The 17,998-nt window shown below is 39.0% G+C and overlaps 1 protein-coding gene across 2 annotated transcripts in view; it reads right to left on the bottom strand.

Annotated features, from left to right (window-relative positions):
• P4HA3 (prolyl 4-hydroxylase subunit alpha 3) overlaps nt 1-17,998 on the bottom strand; it is a 140,876-nt gene that overhangs the window by 79,069 nt on the left and 43,809 nt on the right. For both annotated transcript variants that reach the window (XM_073661245.1, XM_073661246.1), the window contains exon 3: nt 1,476-1,699. In XM_073661245.1, coding sequence (XP_073517346.1) covers nt 1,476-1,699 — 224 coding nt within the window. The remainder of the gene's footprint in view (nt 1-1,475; nt 1,700-17,998) is intronic.

Raw genomic sequence — 17,998 nt, 5'->3', positions numbered from 1 at the left:
TCTACCCTAAACAACCAGTGTAGCATTAGGTCACCCTCTACCCTAGACCACCAGGGTAGCATTAACCCATCATCTGTACTAGACTAAGAGGAAGCATTAACCCAACCACTGCTTTAGCCCACCAGGATATCATTAACCCACACCACCAGGAAAGCATTAAACCTTCCATTACCCTAGACCACAAAAGTCTCATTAACCCATTCCCTACCATAGACCACAATGGTAGTATTAACTTATCCACTAGCCAGGAACCACTATGGTAGCATAAACTCAACCATTATCCTAGATGACCAGGAAACCACTACCCCTTCCACTACCATAGACCACCAGGGAAGAATTAACCCCTAGACTACCATAGACCACCAGGTAAGCATTAACCCCTCCACTACCATAGACCACCAGGTAAGCATTAATCCCCTCCACTACCATAGACCACCAGGTAAGCATTAACCCCTCCACTTCTCTAGACCACTGGTAAAGCATTGACCCATCCAGTACCCTAGACCACCAAGGAAACATTATCCCGTCCACTACCCTAGACCAAAACGGAACCATTAACCCATGCATTACCATAGACCAGCAAGGAACCATTAACCCAATCACTACCCTAGACCACCAAGGAAGCATTATCCCATCCAGTACCCTAGACCACCAAGGAAGCATTAACACTTCCACTACCCAAGACCAGCAAAGAACCATTAACGTCAACGCTACCCTAGACCACCTGGGAAACATGCATTAAGCCCACCATCAGGGAAGCAGGTATTCAATACCCTAGAATAGGAAGAAAGCAGGCTTTCTCTCTCCTATTACCCGAGACCAACACAGAAGTAAGCAACAAGCCCTCCACTGCCCGAGACCACCAGGGAAGCAAGCAAAATGCTCCTTCATTACACAAGGCTTGTGACCTTCCCAAAACTGCAGCCTTATCTCATAGCGCGGGTTGTGGCATCCTGCAGGCGCTATATCGTGGTATTATTTGGGCACTATATGTGGACACTATGTGGTACTGTTAGTTTACACTGTGTAGTGGAGGTATTTCTGCATAGTGCAATAATTGGGCAGTGCACCTGCCTCCCCAGCCTCAACCCCCCCGGCCTCTACCTCCTCAGCCTCAACCCCCCAGCCTCTACCTCCCCAGCCTCTACCCCCCAGCCTCTACCTCCCCAGCCTCTACCTCCCTAACCTCGACCTCCTCAGCCTCGACCCCCCCAGCCTCTACCTCCTCAGCCTCGACCCCCCAGCCTCTACCTCCCCAGCCTCTACCTCCCTAACATCGACCTCCCCAGCCTCGACCTCCTCAGCCTCAACCTCCTCAGCCTCAACCCCCCGGCCTCTACCTCCCTAACCTCGACCTCCCCAGCCTCGACCTCCTCAGCCTCAACCTCCTCAGCCTCAACCTCCTCAGCCTCAACCCCCCAGCCTTGACTTCCCCATCCTCGATCCCCCATAAAATGGCCTTAAAATCAACCTACCTTGCCAATGTGGAAACAGTCATCTGCTGACATACTGTAGACCTGGTCCGGCTTGTACAGGAGACTGAGGTGTGAACTGGGTCCACTCTGGAATACTCCCTGTGTCAAGCCCTTCACATTCAAGGAGTAGACATCTTGTAACCTCATGAGAGCTTTGGCTGCTCCTTCAACGTCCTTCACCTCTGGAAGCTTCTTCTCCACCTTCTCGTAACCGTCCTTCAGCACTGGGAAGACATGTAAGGAGGCAATGAAGTTTTGTGACACTTGGTGGCTTTATAACAGCAATTCCTGATTTTGCCAACAGGGATGGAAGCAAAGAAAAGTTGGCACCGGCCATATCTGTGGGTTGATCTTCCTTGACATACTGACTGTTTCCACTAGAAAATATTGGAATATGGTGGGATCATGACCCATGGTGGAACCCCCTACTATGATGCATACATATTTAGGCACACGGGTATTAAATGTACAAGATTTATTCGGTTTTCTGTACCATAAAATGCAGCTTTAAATTAAAGTGCAAATCAAACTTTTACCAGTCCCCACAATACCGCCATACAGTGCCAAAGTAATACCATCATAGTATCTGATTATTACTGCTATATAGGGCACTAATGATAGTGCCAAATATATTCCACACAATATTGCCCAAATAACACTGCCGTATAATATATAGAGTATTTTAAGAACAGCTCCACTATTACACTGCCATACACATTTTACAGAATACTGCCGTTAAGTGTCTAAAATAATAATAATAATAATAATAATAAACAACAAACCATATAGTATCACAAAAATACCACCATATAGTGCACCCCTTAATGCCCTGGACCATAAGCAAAATAAGGCAACCGCTCATGCTTATACACCAAGTCCACACAATACGGTCATTCAGTGGCCAAACAACACTGCCATATAGTGTCAAATAATACCACCATAAAACGTCGAAACAATAAATCCATATAGTATCATAACAATACCACCATATAGTGCACCCAATAATGCCCTGGACCATAAGCAAAAAAAAAAAAACAGCAGGTGGAAGCTGCTCATAATTACAGTATTCACCAAGTCCACACAATACGGTCATTCAGTGGCCATACATAACATCACATACAGTGCCAGAATAATAATACCACCATATGATATCCAGATAATACTATCATGCCTTGGTCCCCATAACACAGCCATACATCTTCCATGCACAAATTACACCACCATACAATGACTAAAAAATACCTCTATAATACTACCACGTAGACCTCCATAACATTCATATATTTAGTGAGAGACAGAAACACAGATGCAAACAACACAGTGAAGATAAATCTAATCCCAATGGACCCATGTTATTGCATATAGGACTAATAAAGAGAACGGGACTCTATATAATAGATCTCTCTGCCTGTAGTGACTCTATATAATAGATCCCTCTGCGTGTAATGACTCTATATAATAGATCCCTCTGCGTGTAATGACTCTATATAATAGATCCCTCTGTGTGTAAGGACTCTATATAATAGATCCCTCTGCGTGTAATGACTATATAATAGATCCCTCTGTGTGTAATGACTCTATAATAGATCCCTCTGTGTGTAATGACTCTATATAATAGATCCCTCTGTGTGTAATGACTCTATATAATAGATCCCTCTGTGTGTAATGACTCTATATAATAGATCCCTCTGCGTGTAATGACTCTATATAATAGATCCCTCTGCGTGTAATGACTCTATATAATAGATCTCTCTGTGTGTAATGACTCTATATAATAGATCGCTCTGCGTGTAATGACTCTATATAATAGATCCCTCTGCGTGTAATGACTCTATATAATAGATCGCTCTGTGTGTAATGACTCTATATAATAGATCCCTCTGTGTGTAATGACACTTTATAATAGATCCCTCTGCGTGTAATGACTCTATATAATAGATCGCTCTGTGTGTAATGACTCTTTATAATAGATCGCTCTGTGTGTAATGACTCTATATAATAGATCCCTCTGTGTGTAATGACTCTATATAATAGATCCCTCTGTGTGTAATGACTCTATAAAATAGATCCCTCTGTGTGTAATGACTCTATATAATAGATCCCTCTGTGTATCCCTCTGTGTGTAATGACTCTATATAATAGATCCCTCTGTGTGTAATGACTCTATAAAATAGATCCCTCTGTGTGTAATGACTCTATATAATAGATCCCTCTGTGTATCCCTCTGTGTGTAATGACTCTATATAATAGATCCCTCTGTGTGTAATGACTCTATATAATAGACCCCTCTGTGTGTAATGACTTCATATAATAGATCCCTCTGTGTGTAATGACTCTATATAATAGATCCCTCTGTGTGCAATGACTCTATATAATAGATCCCTCTGTGTGTAATGACTCTATATAATAGATCCCTCTGTGTGTAATGACTCTATATAATAGATCGCTCTGTGTGTAATGACTCTATATAATAGATCACTCTGCGTGTAATGACTCTATATAATACAGTACTGACCAAAAGTTTGGACACACCTTCTCATTTAAAGATTTTTCTGTATTTTCATGACTTTGAAAATTGTACATTCACACTGAAGGCATCAAAACTATGAATTACCACATGTGGAATTATATACTTAACAAAAAAGTGTGAAACAATTGAAAATATGTCTTATATTCTAGGTTCTTCAAAGTAGCCACCTTTTGCTTTGATGACTGCTTTGCACACTCTTGGCATTCTCTTGATGAGCTTCAAGAGGTAGTCACCGGAAATGGTTTTCATTTCACAGGTGTGCAATATCAGGTTTAATAAGTGGGATTTCTTGCCTTTTGAATGGGGTTGGGACCATCAGTTGTGTTTTGCAGAAGTCAGGTGGATACACAGCTGATAGTCCTACTGAATAGACTGTTAGAATTTGTATTATGGCAAGAAAAAAGCAGCTAAGTAAGGAAAAACGAGTGGCCATCATTACTTTAAGAAATGAAGGTCAGTCAGTCCGAAAAATTGGGCAAACTATGAAAGTGTCCCCAAGTGCAGTTGCAAAAACCATCAAGCGCTACAAAGAAACTGGCTTACATGAGGACCGCCCCAGGAAAGGAAGACCAAGAGTCACCTCTGCTTCTGAGGATAAGTTTATCCGAGTCACCAGCCTCAGAAATCGCAGGTTAACAGCAGCTCAGATTAGAGACCAGGTCAATGCCACACAGAGTTCTAGCAGCAGACACATCTCTACAACAACTGTTAAGAGGAGACTTTGTGCAGCAGGCCTTCATGGTAAAATAGCTGCTAGGAAACCACTGCTAAGGACAGGCAACAAGCAGAAGAGACTTGTTTGGGCTAAAGAACACAAGGAATGGACATTAGACCAGTGGAAATCTGTGCTTTGGTCTGATGAGTCCAAATTTGAGATCTTTGGTTCCAACCACCGTGTCTTTGTGCGACGCAGAAAAGGTGAACGGATGGACTCTACATGCCTGGTTCCCACCGTGAAGCATGGAGGAGGAGGTGTGATGGTGTGGGGGGCTTTGCTGGTGACACTGTTGGGGATTTATTCAAAATTGAAGGTATACTGAACCAGCATGGCTACCACAGCATCTTGCAGCGGCATGCTATTCCATCCGGTTTGCGTTTAGTTGGACCATCATTTATTTTTCAACAGGACAATGACCCCAAACACACCTCCAGGCTGTGTAAGGGCTATTTGACCAAGAAGGAGAGTGATGGGGTGCTACGCCAGATGACCTGGCCTCCACAGTCACCAGACCTGAACCCAATCGAGATGGTTTGGGGTGAGCTGGACCGCAGAGTGAAGGAAAAAGGGCCAACAAGTGCTAATCATCTCTGGGAACTCCTTCAAGATTGTTGGAAGACCATTTCCGGTGACTACCTCTTGAAGCTCATCAAGAGAATGCCAAGAGTGTGAAAAGCAGTCATCAAAGCAAAAGGTGGCTACTGTGAAGAACCTAGAATATAAGACATATTTTCAGTTGTTTCACACTTTTTTGTTAAGTATATAATTCCACATGTGGTAATTCATAGTTTGATGCCTTCAGTGTGAATGTACAATTTTCATAGTCGTGAAAATACAGAAAAATCTTTAAATGAGAAAGTGTGTCCAAACTTTTGGTCTGTACTGTAGAATCCCTCTGCGTGTAATAACTCTATATAATAGATCCCTCTGCGTGTAATGACTCTATATAATAGATCCCTCTGCGTGTAATGACTCTATATAATAGATCCCTCTGCGTGTAATGATTCTATATAATAGATCCCTCTGCGTGGAATGACTCTATACAATAGATCCCTTTGCGTGTAATGATACTATATAATAGATCCCTCTGCGTGTAATGATTCTATATAATAGATCCCTCTGCGTGTAATGACTCTATATAATAGATCCCTCTGCGTGTAATGACTATATAATAGATCCCTCTGGTGTAATGATTCTATATAATAGATCCCTCTGTGTGTAATGACTCTATATAATAGATCCCTCTGCGTGTAATGACTCTATAATAGATCCCTCTGCGTGTAATGATTCTATATAATAGATCCCTCTGCGTGTAATGACTCTATATAATAGATCCCTCTGTGTGTAATGACTCTATAATAGATCCCTCTGTGTATAATGACTCTATATAATAGATCCCTCTGTGTGTAATGACTCTATATAATAGATCCCTCTGTGTGTAATGACTCTATATAATAGATCCCTCTGTGTGTAATGATTCTATATAATAGATCCCTCTGTGTGTAATGACTCTATATAATAGATCCCTCTGTGTGTAATGACTCTATATAATAGATCGCTCTGCGTGTAATGACTCTATATAATAGATCCCTCTGCGTGTAATGACTCTATATAATAGATCCCTCTGCGTGTAATGACTCTATATAATAGATAACTCTGCGTGTAATGACTCTATATAATAGATCCCTCTGCGTGTAATGACTCTATATAATAGATCACTCTGCGTGTAATGACTCTATATAATAGATCACTCTGCGTGTAATGACTCTATATAATAGATCCCTCTGCGTGTAATGACTCTATATAATAGATCACTCTGCGTGTAATGACTCTATATAATAGATCACTCTGCATGTAATGACTCTATATAATAGATCCCTCTGCGTGTAATGACTCTATATAATAGATCACTCTGCGTGTAATGACTCTATATAATAGATCCCTCTGCGTGTATTGACTCTATAATAGATCCCTCTGCGTGTAATTATTCTATATAATAGATCCCTCTGCGTGTAATGACTCTATATAATAGATCCCTCTGCGTGTAATGACTCTATATAATAGATAACTCTGCGTGTAATGACTCTATATAATAGATCCCTCTGCGTGTAATGATTCTATATAATAGATCCCTCTGTGTGTAATGACTCTATATAATAGATCCCTCTGTGTGTAATGACTCTATAATAGAACCCTCTGCGTGTAATGACTCTATATAATAGATCCCTCTGTGTGTAATGACTCTATATAATAGATCCCTCTGTGTAATGACTCTATATAATAGATCCCTCTGTGTGTAATGACTCTATATAATAGATCCCTCTGTGTGTAATGACTCTATATAATAGATCCCTCTGCGTGTAATGACTCTACATAATAGATCCCTCTGTGTGTAATGACTCTATATAATAGATCCCTCTGCGTGTAATGACTCTATATAATAGATCCCTCTGCGTGTAATGACTCTACATAATAGATCCCACTGCGTGTAATGACTCTATATAATAGATCCCTCTGCGTGTAATGACTCTATATAATAGATCCCTCTGCGTGTAATGACTCTATATAATAGATCCCTCTGTGTGTAATGACTCTATATAATAGATCCCTCTGCGTATAATGATTCTATATAATAGATCCCTCTGCGTGTAATGACTCTATACAATAGATCCCTCTGCGTGTAATGACTCTATATAATAGATCCCTCTACGTGTAATGATTCTATATAATAGATCCCTCTGCGTGTAATGACTCTATATAATAGATCCCTCTGCGTGTAATGACTATATAATAGATCCCTCTGCGTGTAATGATTCTATATAATAGATCCCTCTGTGTGTAATGACTCTATATAATAGATCCCTCTGCGTGTAATGACTCTATAATAGATCCCTCTGCGTGTAATGATTCTATATAATAGATCCCTCTGCGTGTAATGACTCTATATAATAGATCCCTCTGTGTGTAATGACTCTATAATAGATCCCTCTGTGTATAATGACTCTATATAATAGATCCCTCTGTGTGTAATGACTCTATATAATAGATCCCTCTGTGTGTAATGACTCTATATAATAGATCACTCTGTGTGTAATGACTCTATATAATAGATCCCTCTGTGTGTAATGACTCTATATAATAGATCCCTCTGTGTGTAATGACTCTATATAATAGATCGCTCTGCGTGTAATGACTCTATATAATAGATCCCTCTGCGTGTAATGATTCTGTATAATAGATCCCTCTGCGTGTAATGACTCTATATAATAGATCCCTCTGCGTGTAATGACTATATAATAGATCCCTCTGCGTGTAATGACTCTATATAATAGATCCCTCTGTGTAATGACTCTATATAATAGATCCCTCTGTGTGTAATGACTCTATATAATAGAGCCCTCTGCGTGTAATGACTCTATATAATAGATCCCTCTGCGTGTAAGGACTCTATATAATAGATCCCTCTGCGTGTAATGACTATATAATAGATCCCTCTGTGTGTAATGACTCTATAATAGATCCCTCTGTGTGTAATGACTCTATATAATAGATCCCTCTGTGTGTAATGACTCTATATAATAGATCACTCTGTGTGTAATGACTCTATATAATAGATCCCTCTGCGTGTAATGACTCTATATAATAGATCCCTCTGCGTGTAATGACTCTATATAATAGATCCCTCTATGTGTAATGACTCTATATAATAGATCGCTCTGCGTGTAATGACTCTATATAATAGATCCCTCTGTGTGTAATGACTCTATATAATAGATCGCTCTGTGTGTAATGACTCTATATAATAGATCTCTCTGTGTGTAATGACTCTTTATAATAGATCCCTCTGCGTGTAATGACTCTATATAATAGATCGCTCTGTGTGTAATGACTCTTTATAATAGATCGCTCTGTGTGTAATGACTATATAATAGATCCCTCTGTGTGTAATGACTCTATATAATAGATCCCTCTGTGTGTAATGACTCTATATAATAGATCCCTCTGTGTGTAATGACTCTATATAATAGATCCCTCTGTGTGTAATGACTCTATATAATAGACCCCTCTGTGTGTAATGACTTCATATAATAGATCCCTCTGTGTGTAATGACTCTATATAATAGATCCCTCTGTGTGTAATGACTCTATATAATAGATCCCTCTGTGTGTAATGACTCTATATAATAGATCCCTCTGTGTGTAATGACTCTATATAATAGATCGCTCTATGTGTAATGACTCTATATAATAGATCACTCTGCGTGTAATAACTCTATATAATACAGTACTGACCAAAAGTTTCGACACACCTTCTCATTTAAAGATTTTTCTGTATTTTCATGACTTTGAAAATTGTACATTTACACTGAAGGCATCAAAACTATGAATTAACACATGTGGAATTATATACTTAACAAAAAAGTGTGAAACAATTGAAAATATGTCTTATATTCTAGGTTCTTCAAAGTAGCCACCTTTTGCTTTGATGACTGCTTTGCACACTCTTGGCATTCTCTTGATGAGCTTCAAGAGGTAGTCACCGGAAATGGTTTTCACTTCACAGGTGTGCAATGTCAGGTTTAATAAGTGGGATTTCTTGCCTTTTGAATGGGGTTGGGACCATCAGTTGTGTTTTGCAGAAGTCAGGTGGATACACAGCTGATAGTCCTACTGAATAGACTGTTAGAATTTGTATTATGGCAAGAAAAAAGCAGCTAAGTAAGGAAAAACGAGTGGCCATCATTACTTTAAGAAATGAAGGTCAGTCAGTCCGAAAAATTGGGCAAACTATGAAAGTGTCCCCAAGTGCAGTTGCAAAAACCATCAAGCGCTACAAAGAAACTGGCTTACATGAGGACCGCCCCAGGAAAGGAAGACCAAGAGTCACCTCTGCTTCTGAGGATAAGTTTATCCGAGTCACCAGCCTCAGAAATCGCAGGTTAACAGCAGCTCAGATTAGAGACCAGGTCAATGCCACACAGAGTTCTAGCAGCAGACACATCTCTACAACAACTGTTAAGAGGAGACTTTGTGCAGCAGGCCTTCATGGTAAAATAGCTGCTAGGAAACCACTGATAAGGACAGGCAACAAGCAGAAGAGACTTGTTTGGGCTAAAGAACACAAGAAATGGACATTAGACCAGTGGAAATCTGTGCTTTGGTCTGATGAGTCCAAATTTGAGATCTTTGGTTCCAACCACCGTGTCTTTGTGCGACGCAGAAAAGGTGAACGGATGGACTCTACATGCCTGGTTCCCACCGTGAAGCATGGAGGAGGAGGTGTGATGGTGTGGGGGGCTTTGCTGGTGACACTGTTGGGGATTTATTCAAAATTGAAGGTATACTGAACCAGCATGGCTACCACAGCATCTTGCAGCGGCATGCTATTCCATCCGGTTTGCGTTTAGTTGGACCATCATTTATTTTTCAACAGGACAATGACCCCAAACACACCTCCAGGCTGTGTAAGGGCTATTTGACCAAGAAGGAGAGTGATGGGGTGCTACGCCAGATGACCTGGCCTCCACAGTCACCAGACCTGAACCCAATCGAGATGGTTTGGGGTGAGCTGGACCGCAGAGTGAAGGAAAAAGGGCCAACAAGTGCTAATCATCTCTGGGAACTCCTTCAAGATTGTTGGAAGACCATTTCCGGTGACTACCTCTTGAAGCTCATCAAGAGAATGCCAAGAGTGTGAAAAGCAGTCATCAAAGCAAAAGGTGGCTACTGTGAAGAACCTAGAATATAAGACATATTTTCAGTTGTTTCACACTTTTTTGTTAAGTATATAATTCCACATGTGGTAATTCATAGTTTGATGCCTTCAGTGTGAATGTACAATTCTCATAGTCATGAAAATACAGAAAAATCTTTAAATGAGAAAGTGTGTCCAAACTTTTGGTCTGTACTGTAGAATCCCTCTGCGTGTAATAACTCTATATAATAGATCCCTCTGCGTGTAATGACTCTATATAATAGATCCCTCTGCGTGTAATGACTCTATATAATAGATCCCTCTGCGTGTAATGACTCTATATAATAGATCCCTCTGCGTGTAATGATTCTATATAATAGATCCCTCTGCGTGGAATGACTCTATACAATAGATCCCTTTGCGTGTAATGATACTATATAATAGATCCCTCTGCGTGTAATGATTCTATATAATAGATCCCTCTGCGTGTAATGACTCTATATAATAGATCCCTCTGCGTGTAATGACTATATAATAGATCCCTCTGGTGTAATGATTCTATATAATAGATCCCTCTGTGTGTAATGACTCTATATAATAGATCCCTCTGCGTGTAATGACTCTATAATAGATCCCTCTGCGTGTAATGATTCTATATAATAGATCCCTCTGCGTGTAATGACTCTATATAATAGATCCCTCTGTGTGTAATGACTCTATAATAGATCCCTCTGTGTATAATGACTCTATATAATAGATCCCTCTGTGTGTAATGACTCTAAATAATAGATCCCTCTGTGTGTAATGACTCTATATAATAGATCCCTCTGTGTGTAATGATTCTATATAATAGATCCCTCTGTGTGTAATGACTCTATATAATAGATCCCTCTGTGTGTAATGACTCTATATAATAGATCGCTCTGCGTGTAATGACTCTATATAATAGATCCCTCTGCGTGTAATGACTCTATATAATAGATCCCTCTGCGTGTAATGACTCTATATAATAGATAACTCTGCGTGTAATGACTCTATATAATAGATCCCTCTGCGTGTAATGACTCTATATAATAGATCACTCTGCGTGTAATGACTCTATATAATAGATCACTCTGCGTGTAATGACTCTATATAATAGATCCCTCTGCGTGTAATGACTCTATATAATAGATCACTCTGCGTGTAATGACTGTATATAATAGATCACTCTGCATGTAATGACTCTATATAATAGATCCCTCTGCGTGTAATGACTCTATATAATAGATCACTCTGCGTGTAATGACTCTATATAATAGATCCCTCTGCGTGTATTGACTCTATAATAGATCCCTCTGCATGTAATTATTCTATATAATAGATCCCTCTGCGTGTAATGACTCTATATAATAGATCCCTCTGCGTGTAATGACTCTATATAATAGATAACTCTGCGTGTAATGACTCTATATAATAGATCCCTCTGCGTGTAATGATTCTATATAATAGATCCCTCTGTGTGTAATGACTCTATATAATAGATCCCTCTGTGTGTAATGACTCTATAATAGAACCCTCTGCGTGTAATGACTCTATATAATAGATCCCTCTGTGTGTAATGACTCTATATAATAGATCCCTCTGTGTAATGACTCTATATAATAGATTCCTCTGTGTGTAATGACTCTATATAATAGATCCCTCTGTGTGTAATGACTCTATATAATAGATCCCTCTGCGTGTAATGACTCTACATAATAGATCCCTCTGTGTGTAATGACTCTATATAATAGATCCCTCTGCGTGTAATGACTCTATATAATAGATCCCTCTGCGTGTAATGACTCTACATAATAGATCCCACTGCGTGTAATGACTCTATATAATAGATCCCTCTGCGTGTAATGACTCTATATAATAGATCCCTCTGCGTGTAATGACTCTATATAATAGATCCCTCTGTGTGTAATGACTCTATATAATAGATCCCTCTGCGTGTAATGATTCTATATAATAGATCCCTCTGCGTGTAATGACTCTATACAATAGATCCCTCTGCGTGTAATGACTCTATATAATAGATCCCTCTACGTGTAATGATTCTATATAATAGATCCCTCTGCGTGTAATGACTCTATATAATAGATCCCTCTGCGTGTAATGACTATATAATAGATCCCTCTGCGTGTAATGATTCTATATAATAGATCCCTCTGTGTGTAATGACTCTATATAATAGATCCCTCTGCGTGTAATGACTCTATAATAGATCCCTCTGTGTGTAATGATTCTATATAATAGATCCCTCTGCGTGTAATGACTCTATATAATAGATCCCTCTGTGTGTAATGACTCTATAATAGATCCCTCTGTGTATAATGACTCTATATAATAGATCCCTCTGTGTGTAATGACTCTATATAATAGATCCCTCTGTGTGTAATGACTCTATATAATAGATCACTCTGTGTGTAATGACTCTATATAATAGATCCCTCTGTGTGTAATGACTCTATATAATAGATCCCTCTGTGTGTAATGACTCTATATAATAGATCGCTCTGCGTGTAATGACTCTATATAATAGATCCCTCTGCGTGTAATGATTCTATATAATAGATCCCTCTGCGTGTAATGACTCTATATAATAGATCCCTCTGCGTGTAATGACTATATAATAGATCCCTCTGCGTGTAATGACTCTATATAATAGATCCCTCTGTGTAATGACTCTATATAATAGATCCCTCTGTGTGTAATGACTCTATATAATAGAGCCCTCTGCGTGTAATGACTCTATATAATAGATCCCTCTGCGTGTAATGACTCTATATAATAGATCCCTCTGCGTGTAAGGACTCTATATAATAGATCCCTCTGCGTGTAATGACTATATAATAGATCCCTCTGTGTGTAATGACTCTATAATAGATCCCTCTGTGTGTAATGACTCTATATAATAGATCCCTCTGTGTGTAATGACTCTATATAATAGATCACTCTGTGTGTAATGACTCTATATAATAGATCCCTCTGCGTGTAATGACTCTATATAATAGATCCCTCTGCGTGTAATGACTCTATATAATAGATCCCTCTATGTGTAATGACTCTATATAATAGATCGCTCTGCGTGTAATGACTCTATATAATAGATCCCTCTGTGTGTAATGACTCTATATAATAGATCGCTCTGTGTGTAATGACTCTATATAATAGATCTCTCTGTGTGTAATGACTCTTTATAATAGATCCCTCTGCGTGTAATGACTCTATATAATAGATCGCTCTGTGTGTAATGACTCTTTATAATAGATCGCTCTGTGTGTAATGACTATATAATAGATCCCTCTGTGTGTAATGACTCTATATAATAGATCCCTCTGTGTGTAATGACTCTATATAATAGATCCCTCTGTGTGTAATGACTCTATATAATAGATCCCTCTGTGTGTAATGACTCTATATAATAGACCCCTCTGTGTGTAATGACTTCATATAATAGATCCCTCTGTGTGTAATGACTCTATATAATAGATCCCTCTGTGTGTAATGACTCTATATAATAGATCCCTCTGTGTGTAATGACTCTATATAATAGATCCCTCTGTGTGTAATGACTCTATATAATAGATCGCTCTGTGTGTAATGACTCTATATAATAGATCACTCTGCGTGTAATAACTCTATATAATACAGTACTGACCAAAAGTTTCGACACACCTTCTCATTTAAAGATTTTTCTGTATTTTCATGACTTTGAAAATTGTACATTTACACTGAAGGCATCAAAACTATGAATTAACACATGTGGAATTATATACTTAACAAAAAAGTGTGAAACAATTGAAAATATGTCTTATATTCTAGGTTCTTCAAAGTAGCCACCTTTTGCTTTGATGACTGCTTTGCACACTCTTGGCATTCTCTTGATGAGCTTCAAGAGGTAGTCACCGGAAATGGTTTTCACTTCACAGGTGTGCAATGTCAGGTTTAATAAGTGGGATTTCTTGCCTTTTGAATGGGGTTGGGACCATCAGTTGTGTTTTGCAGAAGTCAGGTGGATACACAGCTGATAGTCCTACTGAATAGACTGTTAGAATTTGTATTATGGCAAGAAAAAAGCAGCTAAGTAAGGAAAAACGAGTGGCCATCATTACTTTAAGAAATGAAGGTCAGTCAGTCCGAAAAATTGGGCAAACTATGAAAGTGTCCCCAAGTGCAGTTGCAAAAACCATCAAGCGCTACAAAGAAACTGGCTTACATGAGGACCGCCCCAGGAAAGGAAGACCAAGAGTCACCTCTGCTTCTGAGGATAAGTTTATCCGAGTCACCAGCCTCAGAAATCGCAGGTTAACAGCAGCTCAGATTAGAGACCAGGTCAATGCCACACAGAGTTCTAGCAGCAGACACATCTCTACAACAACTGTTAAGAGGAGACTTTGTGCAGCAGGCCTTCATGGTAAAATAGCTGCTAGGAAACAACTGCTAAGGACAGGCAACAAGCAGAAGAGACTTGTTTGGGCTAAAGGACACAAGGAATGGACATTAGACCAATGGAAATTTGTGCTTTGGTCTGATGAGACCAAATTTGAGATCTTTGGTTCAAATCACCGTGTCTTTGTGCGACGCAGAAAAGGTGAACGGATGGACTCTACATGGCTGGTTCCCACCGTGAAGCATGGAGGAGGAGGTGTGATGGTGTGGGGGGGCTTTGCTGGTGACACTGTTGGGGATTTATTCAAAATTGAAGGTATACTGAACCAGCATGGCTACCACAGCATCTTTCAGCGGCATGCTATTCCATCCGGTTTGCGTTTAGTTGGACCATCATTTATTTTTCAACAGTACAATGACCCTAAACACACCTCCAGGCTGCGTAAGGGCTATTTGACCAAGAAGGAGAGTGATGGGGGGCTACACCAGATGACCTGGCCTCCACAGTCACCAGACCTGAACCCAATCGAGATGGTTTGGGGTGAGCTGGACCGCAGAGTGAAGGCAAAAGGGCCAACAAGTGCTAAGCATCTCTGGGAACTCCTTCAAGATTGTTGGAAGACCATTTCCAGTGACTACCTCTTGAAGCTCATCAAGAGAATGCCAAGAGTGTGCAAAGCAGTCATCAAAGCAAAAGGTGGCTACTGTGAAGAACCTAGAATATAAGACATATTTTCAGTTGTTTCACACTTTTTTGTTAAGTATATAATTCCACATGTGGTAATTCATAGTTTTGATGCCTTCAGTGTGAATGTACAATTTTCATAGTCGTGAAAATACAGAAAAATCTTTAAATGAGAAGGTGTGTCCAAACTTTTGGTCTGTACGGTAGATCCCTCTGCGTGTAATAACTCTATATAATAGATCCCTCTGTGTGTAATGACTCTATATAATAGATCCCTCTGTGTGTAATGACTCTATATAATAGATCCCTCTGTGTGTAATGACTCTATATAATAGATCCCTCTGTGTAATGACTCTATATAATAGATCCCTCTGCATGTAATGACTCTATATAATAGATCCCTGTGTGTAATGACTCTATATAATAGATCCCTCTGCGTGTAATGACTCTATATAATAGATCCCTCTGTGTGTAATGACTCTATATAATAGATCCCTCTGCGTGTAATGACTCTATATAATAGATCCCTCTGCGTGTAATGACTCTATATAATAGATCCCTCTGTGTGTAATGACTCTATATAATAGATCACTCTGTGTGTAATGGCTCTATATAATAGATCCCTCTGTGTGTAATGACTCTATATAATAGATCCCTCTGTGTGTAATGACTCTATATAATAGATCCCTCTGCGTGTAATGACTCTATATAATAGATCCCTCTGCGTGTAATGACTCTATATAATAAGACCCTCTGTGTGTAATGACTCTATATAATAGATCCCTCTGTGTGTATTGACTCTATATAATAAGTCCCTCTGTGTGTAATGACTTTATATAATAGATCCCTCTGCGTGTAATGACTCAATATAATAGATCCCTCTGCGTGTAATGACTCTATATAATAGATCCCTCTGCGTGTAATGACTCTATATAATAGATCCCTCTGCGTGTAATGACTCTATATAATAGATCCCTCTGCGTGTAATGACTCTATATAATAGATCCCTCTGCGTGTAATGACTCTATATAATAGATAACTCTGCGTGTAATGACTCTATATAATAGATCCCTCTGCGTGTAATGACTCTATATAATAGATCACTCTGCGTGTAATGACTCTATATAATAGATCACTCTGCGTGTAATGACTCTATATAATAGATCCCTCTGCGTGTAATGACTTTTTATAATAGATCACTCTGCGTGTAATGACTCTATATAATAGATCACTCTGCGTGTAATGACTCTATATAATAGATCCCTCTGCGTGTAATGACTCTATATAATAGATCCCTCTGTGTGTAATGACTCTATATAATAGATAACTCTGCGTGTAATGACTCTATATAATAGATCCCTCTGCGTGTAATGATTCTATATAATAGATCCCTCTGCGTGTAATTACTCTATATAATAGATCCCTCTGTGTGTAATGACTCTATAATAGATCCCTCTGCGTGTAATGACTCTATATAATAGATCCCTCTGTGTGTAATGACTGTATATAATAGATCCCTCTGTGTAATGACTGTATAAAATAGATCCCTCTGTGTAATGACTCTATATAATAGATCCTTCTGCGTGTAATGACTCTACATAATAGATCCCTCTGTGTGTAATGACTCTATATAATAGATCCCTCTGCGTGTAATGACTCTATACAATAGATCCCTCTGCGTGTAATGACTCTACATAATAGATCCCACTGCGTGTAATGACTCTATATAATAGATCCCTCTGCGTGTAATGACTCTATATAATAGATCCCTCTGCGTGTAATGACTCTATATAATAGATCCCTCTGCGTGTAATGACTCTATGTAATAGATCCCTCTGCGTGTAATGATTCTATATAATAGATCCCTCTGCCTGTAATGACTCTATATAATAGATCCCTCTGCGTGTAATGATTCTATATAATAGATCCCTCTGCGTGTAATGACTCTATATAATAGATCCCTCTGCGTGTAATGACTATATAATAGATCCCTCTGCGTGTAATGATTCTATATAATAGATCCATCTGCGTGTAATGACTCTATATAATAGATCCCTCTGCGTGTAATGACTCTATAATAGATCCCTCTGCGTGTAATGATTCTATATAATAGATCCCTCTGCGTGTAATGACTCTATATAATAGATCCCTCTGTGTGTAATGACTCTATAATAGATCCCTCTGTGTGTAATGACTCTATATAATAGATCCCTCTGTGTGTAATGACTCTATATAATAGATCCCTCTGTGTGTAATGACTCTATATAATAGAACCCTCTGCGTGTAATGACTCTATATAATAGATCCCTCTGCGTGTAATTACTCTATATAATAGATCCCTCTGCGTGTAATAACTCTATATAATAGATCCCTCTGCGTGTAATGACTCTATATAATAGATCCCTCTGCGTGTAATAACTCTATATAATAGATCCCTCTGTATGTAATGACTATATAATAGATCCCTCTGTGTAAT

Source organism: Phyllobates terribilis, unplaced genomic scaffold, assembly GCF_046119375.1.
Source record: "Phyllobates terribilis strain yellow unplaced genomic scaffold, ASM4611937v1 Scaffold_2__4_contigs__length_985480577, whole genome shotgun sequence".
NCBI classification, from domain to species: Eukaryota; Metazoa; Chordata; class Amphibia; order Anura; family Dendrobatidae; genus Phyllobates; species Phyllobates terribilis.
The sequence above is the reverse complement of the archived record's forward strand: the minus strand, read 5'-3'. Positions and strand labels throughout refer to the sequence as shown.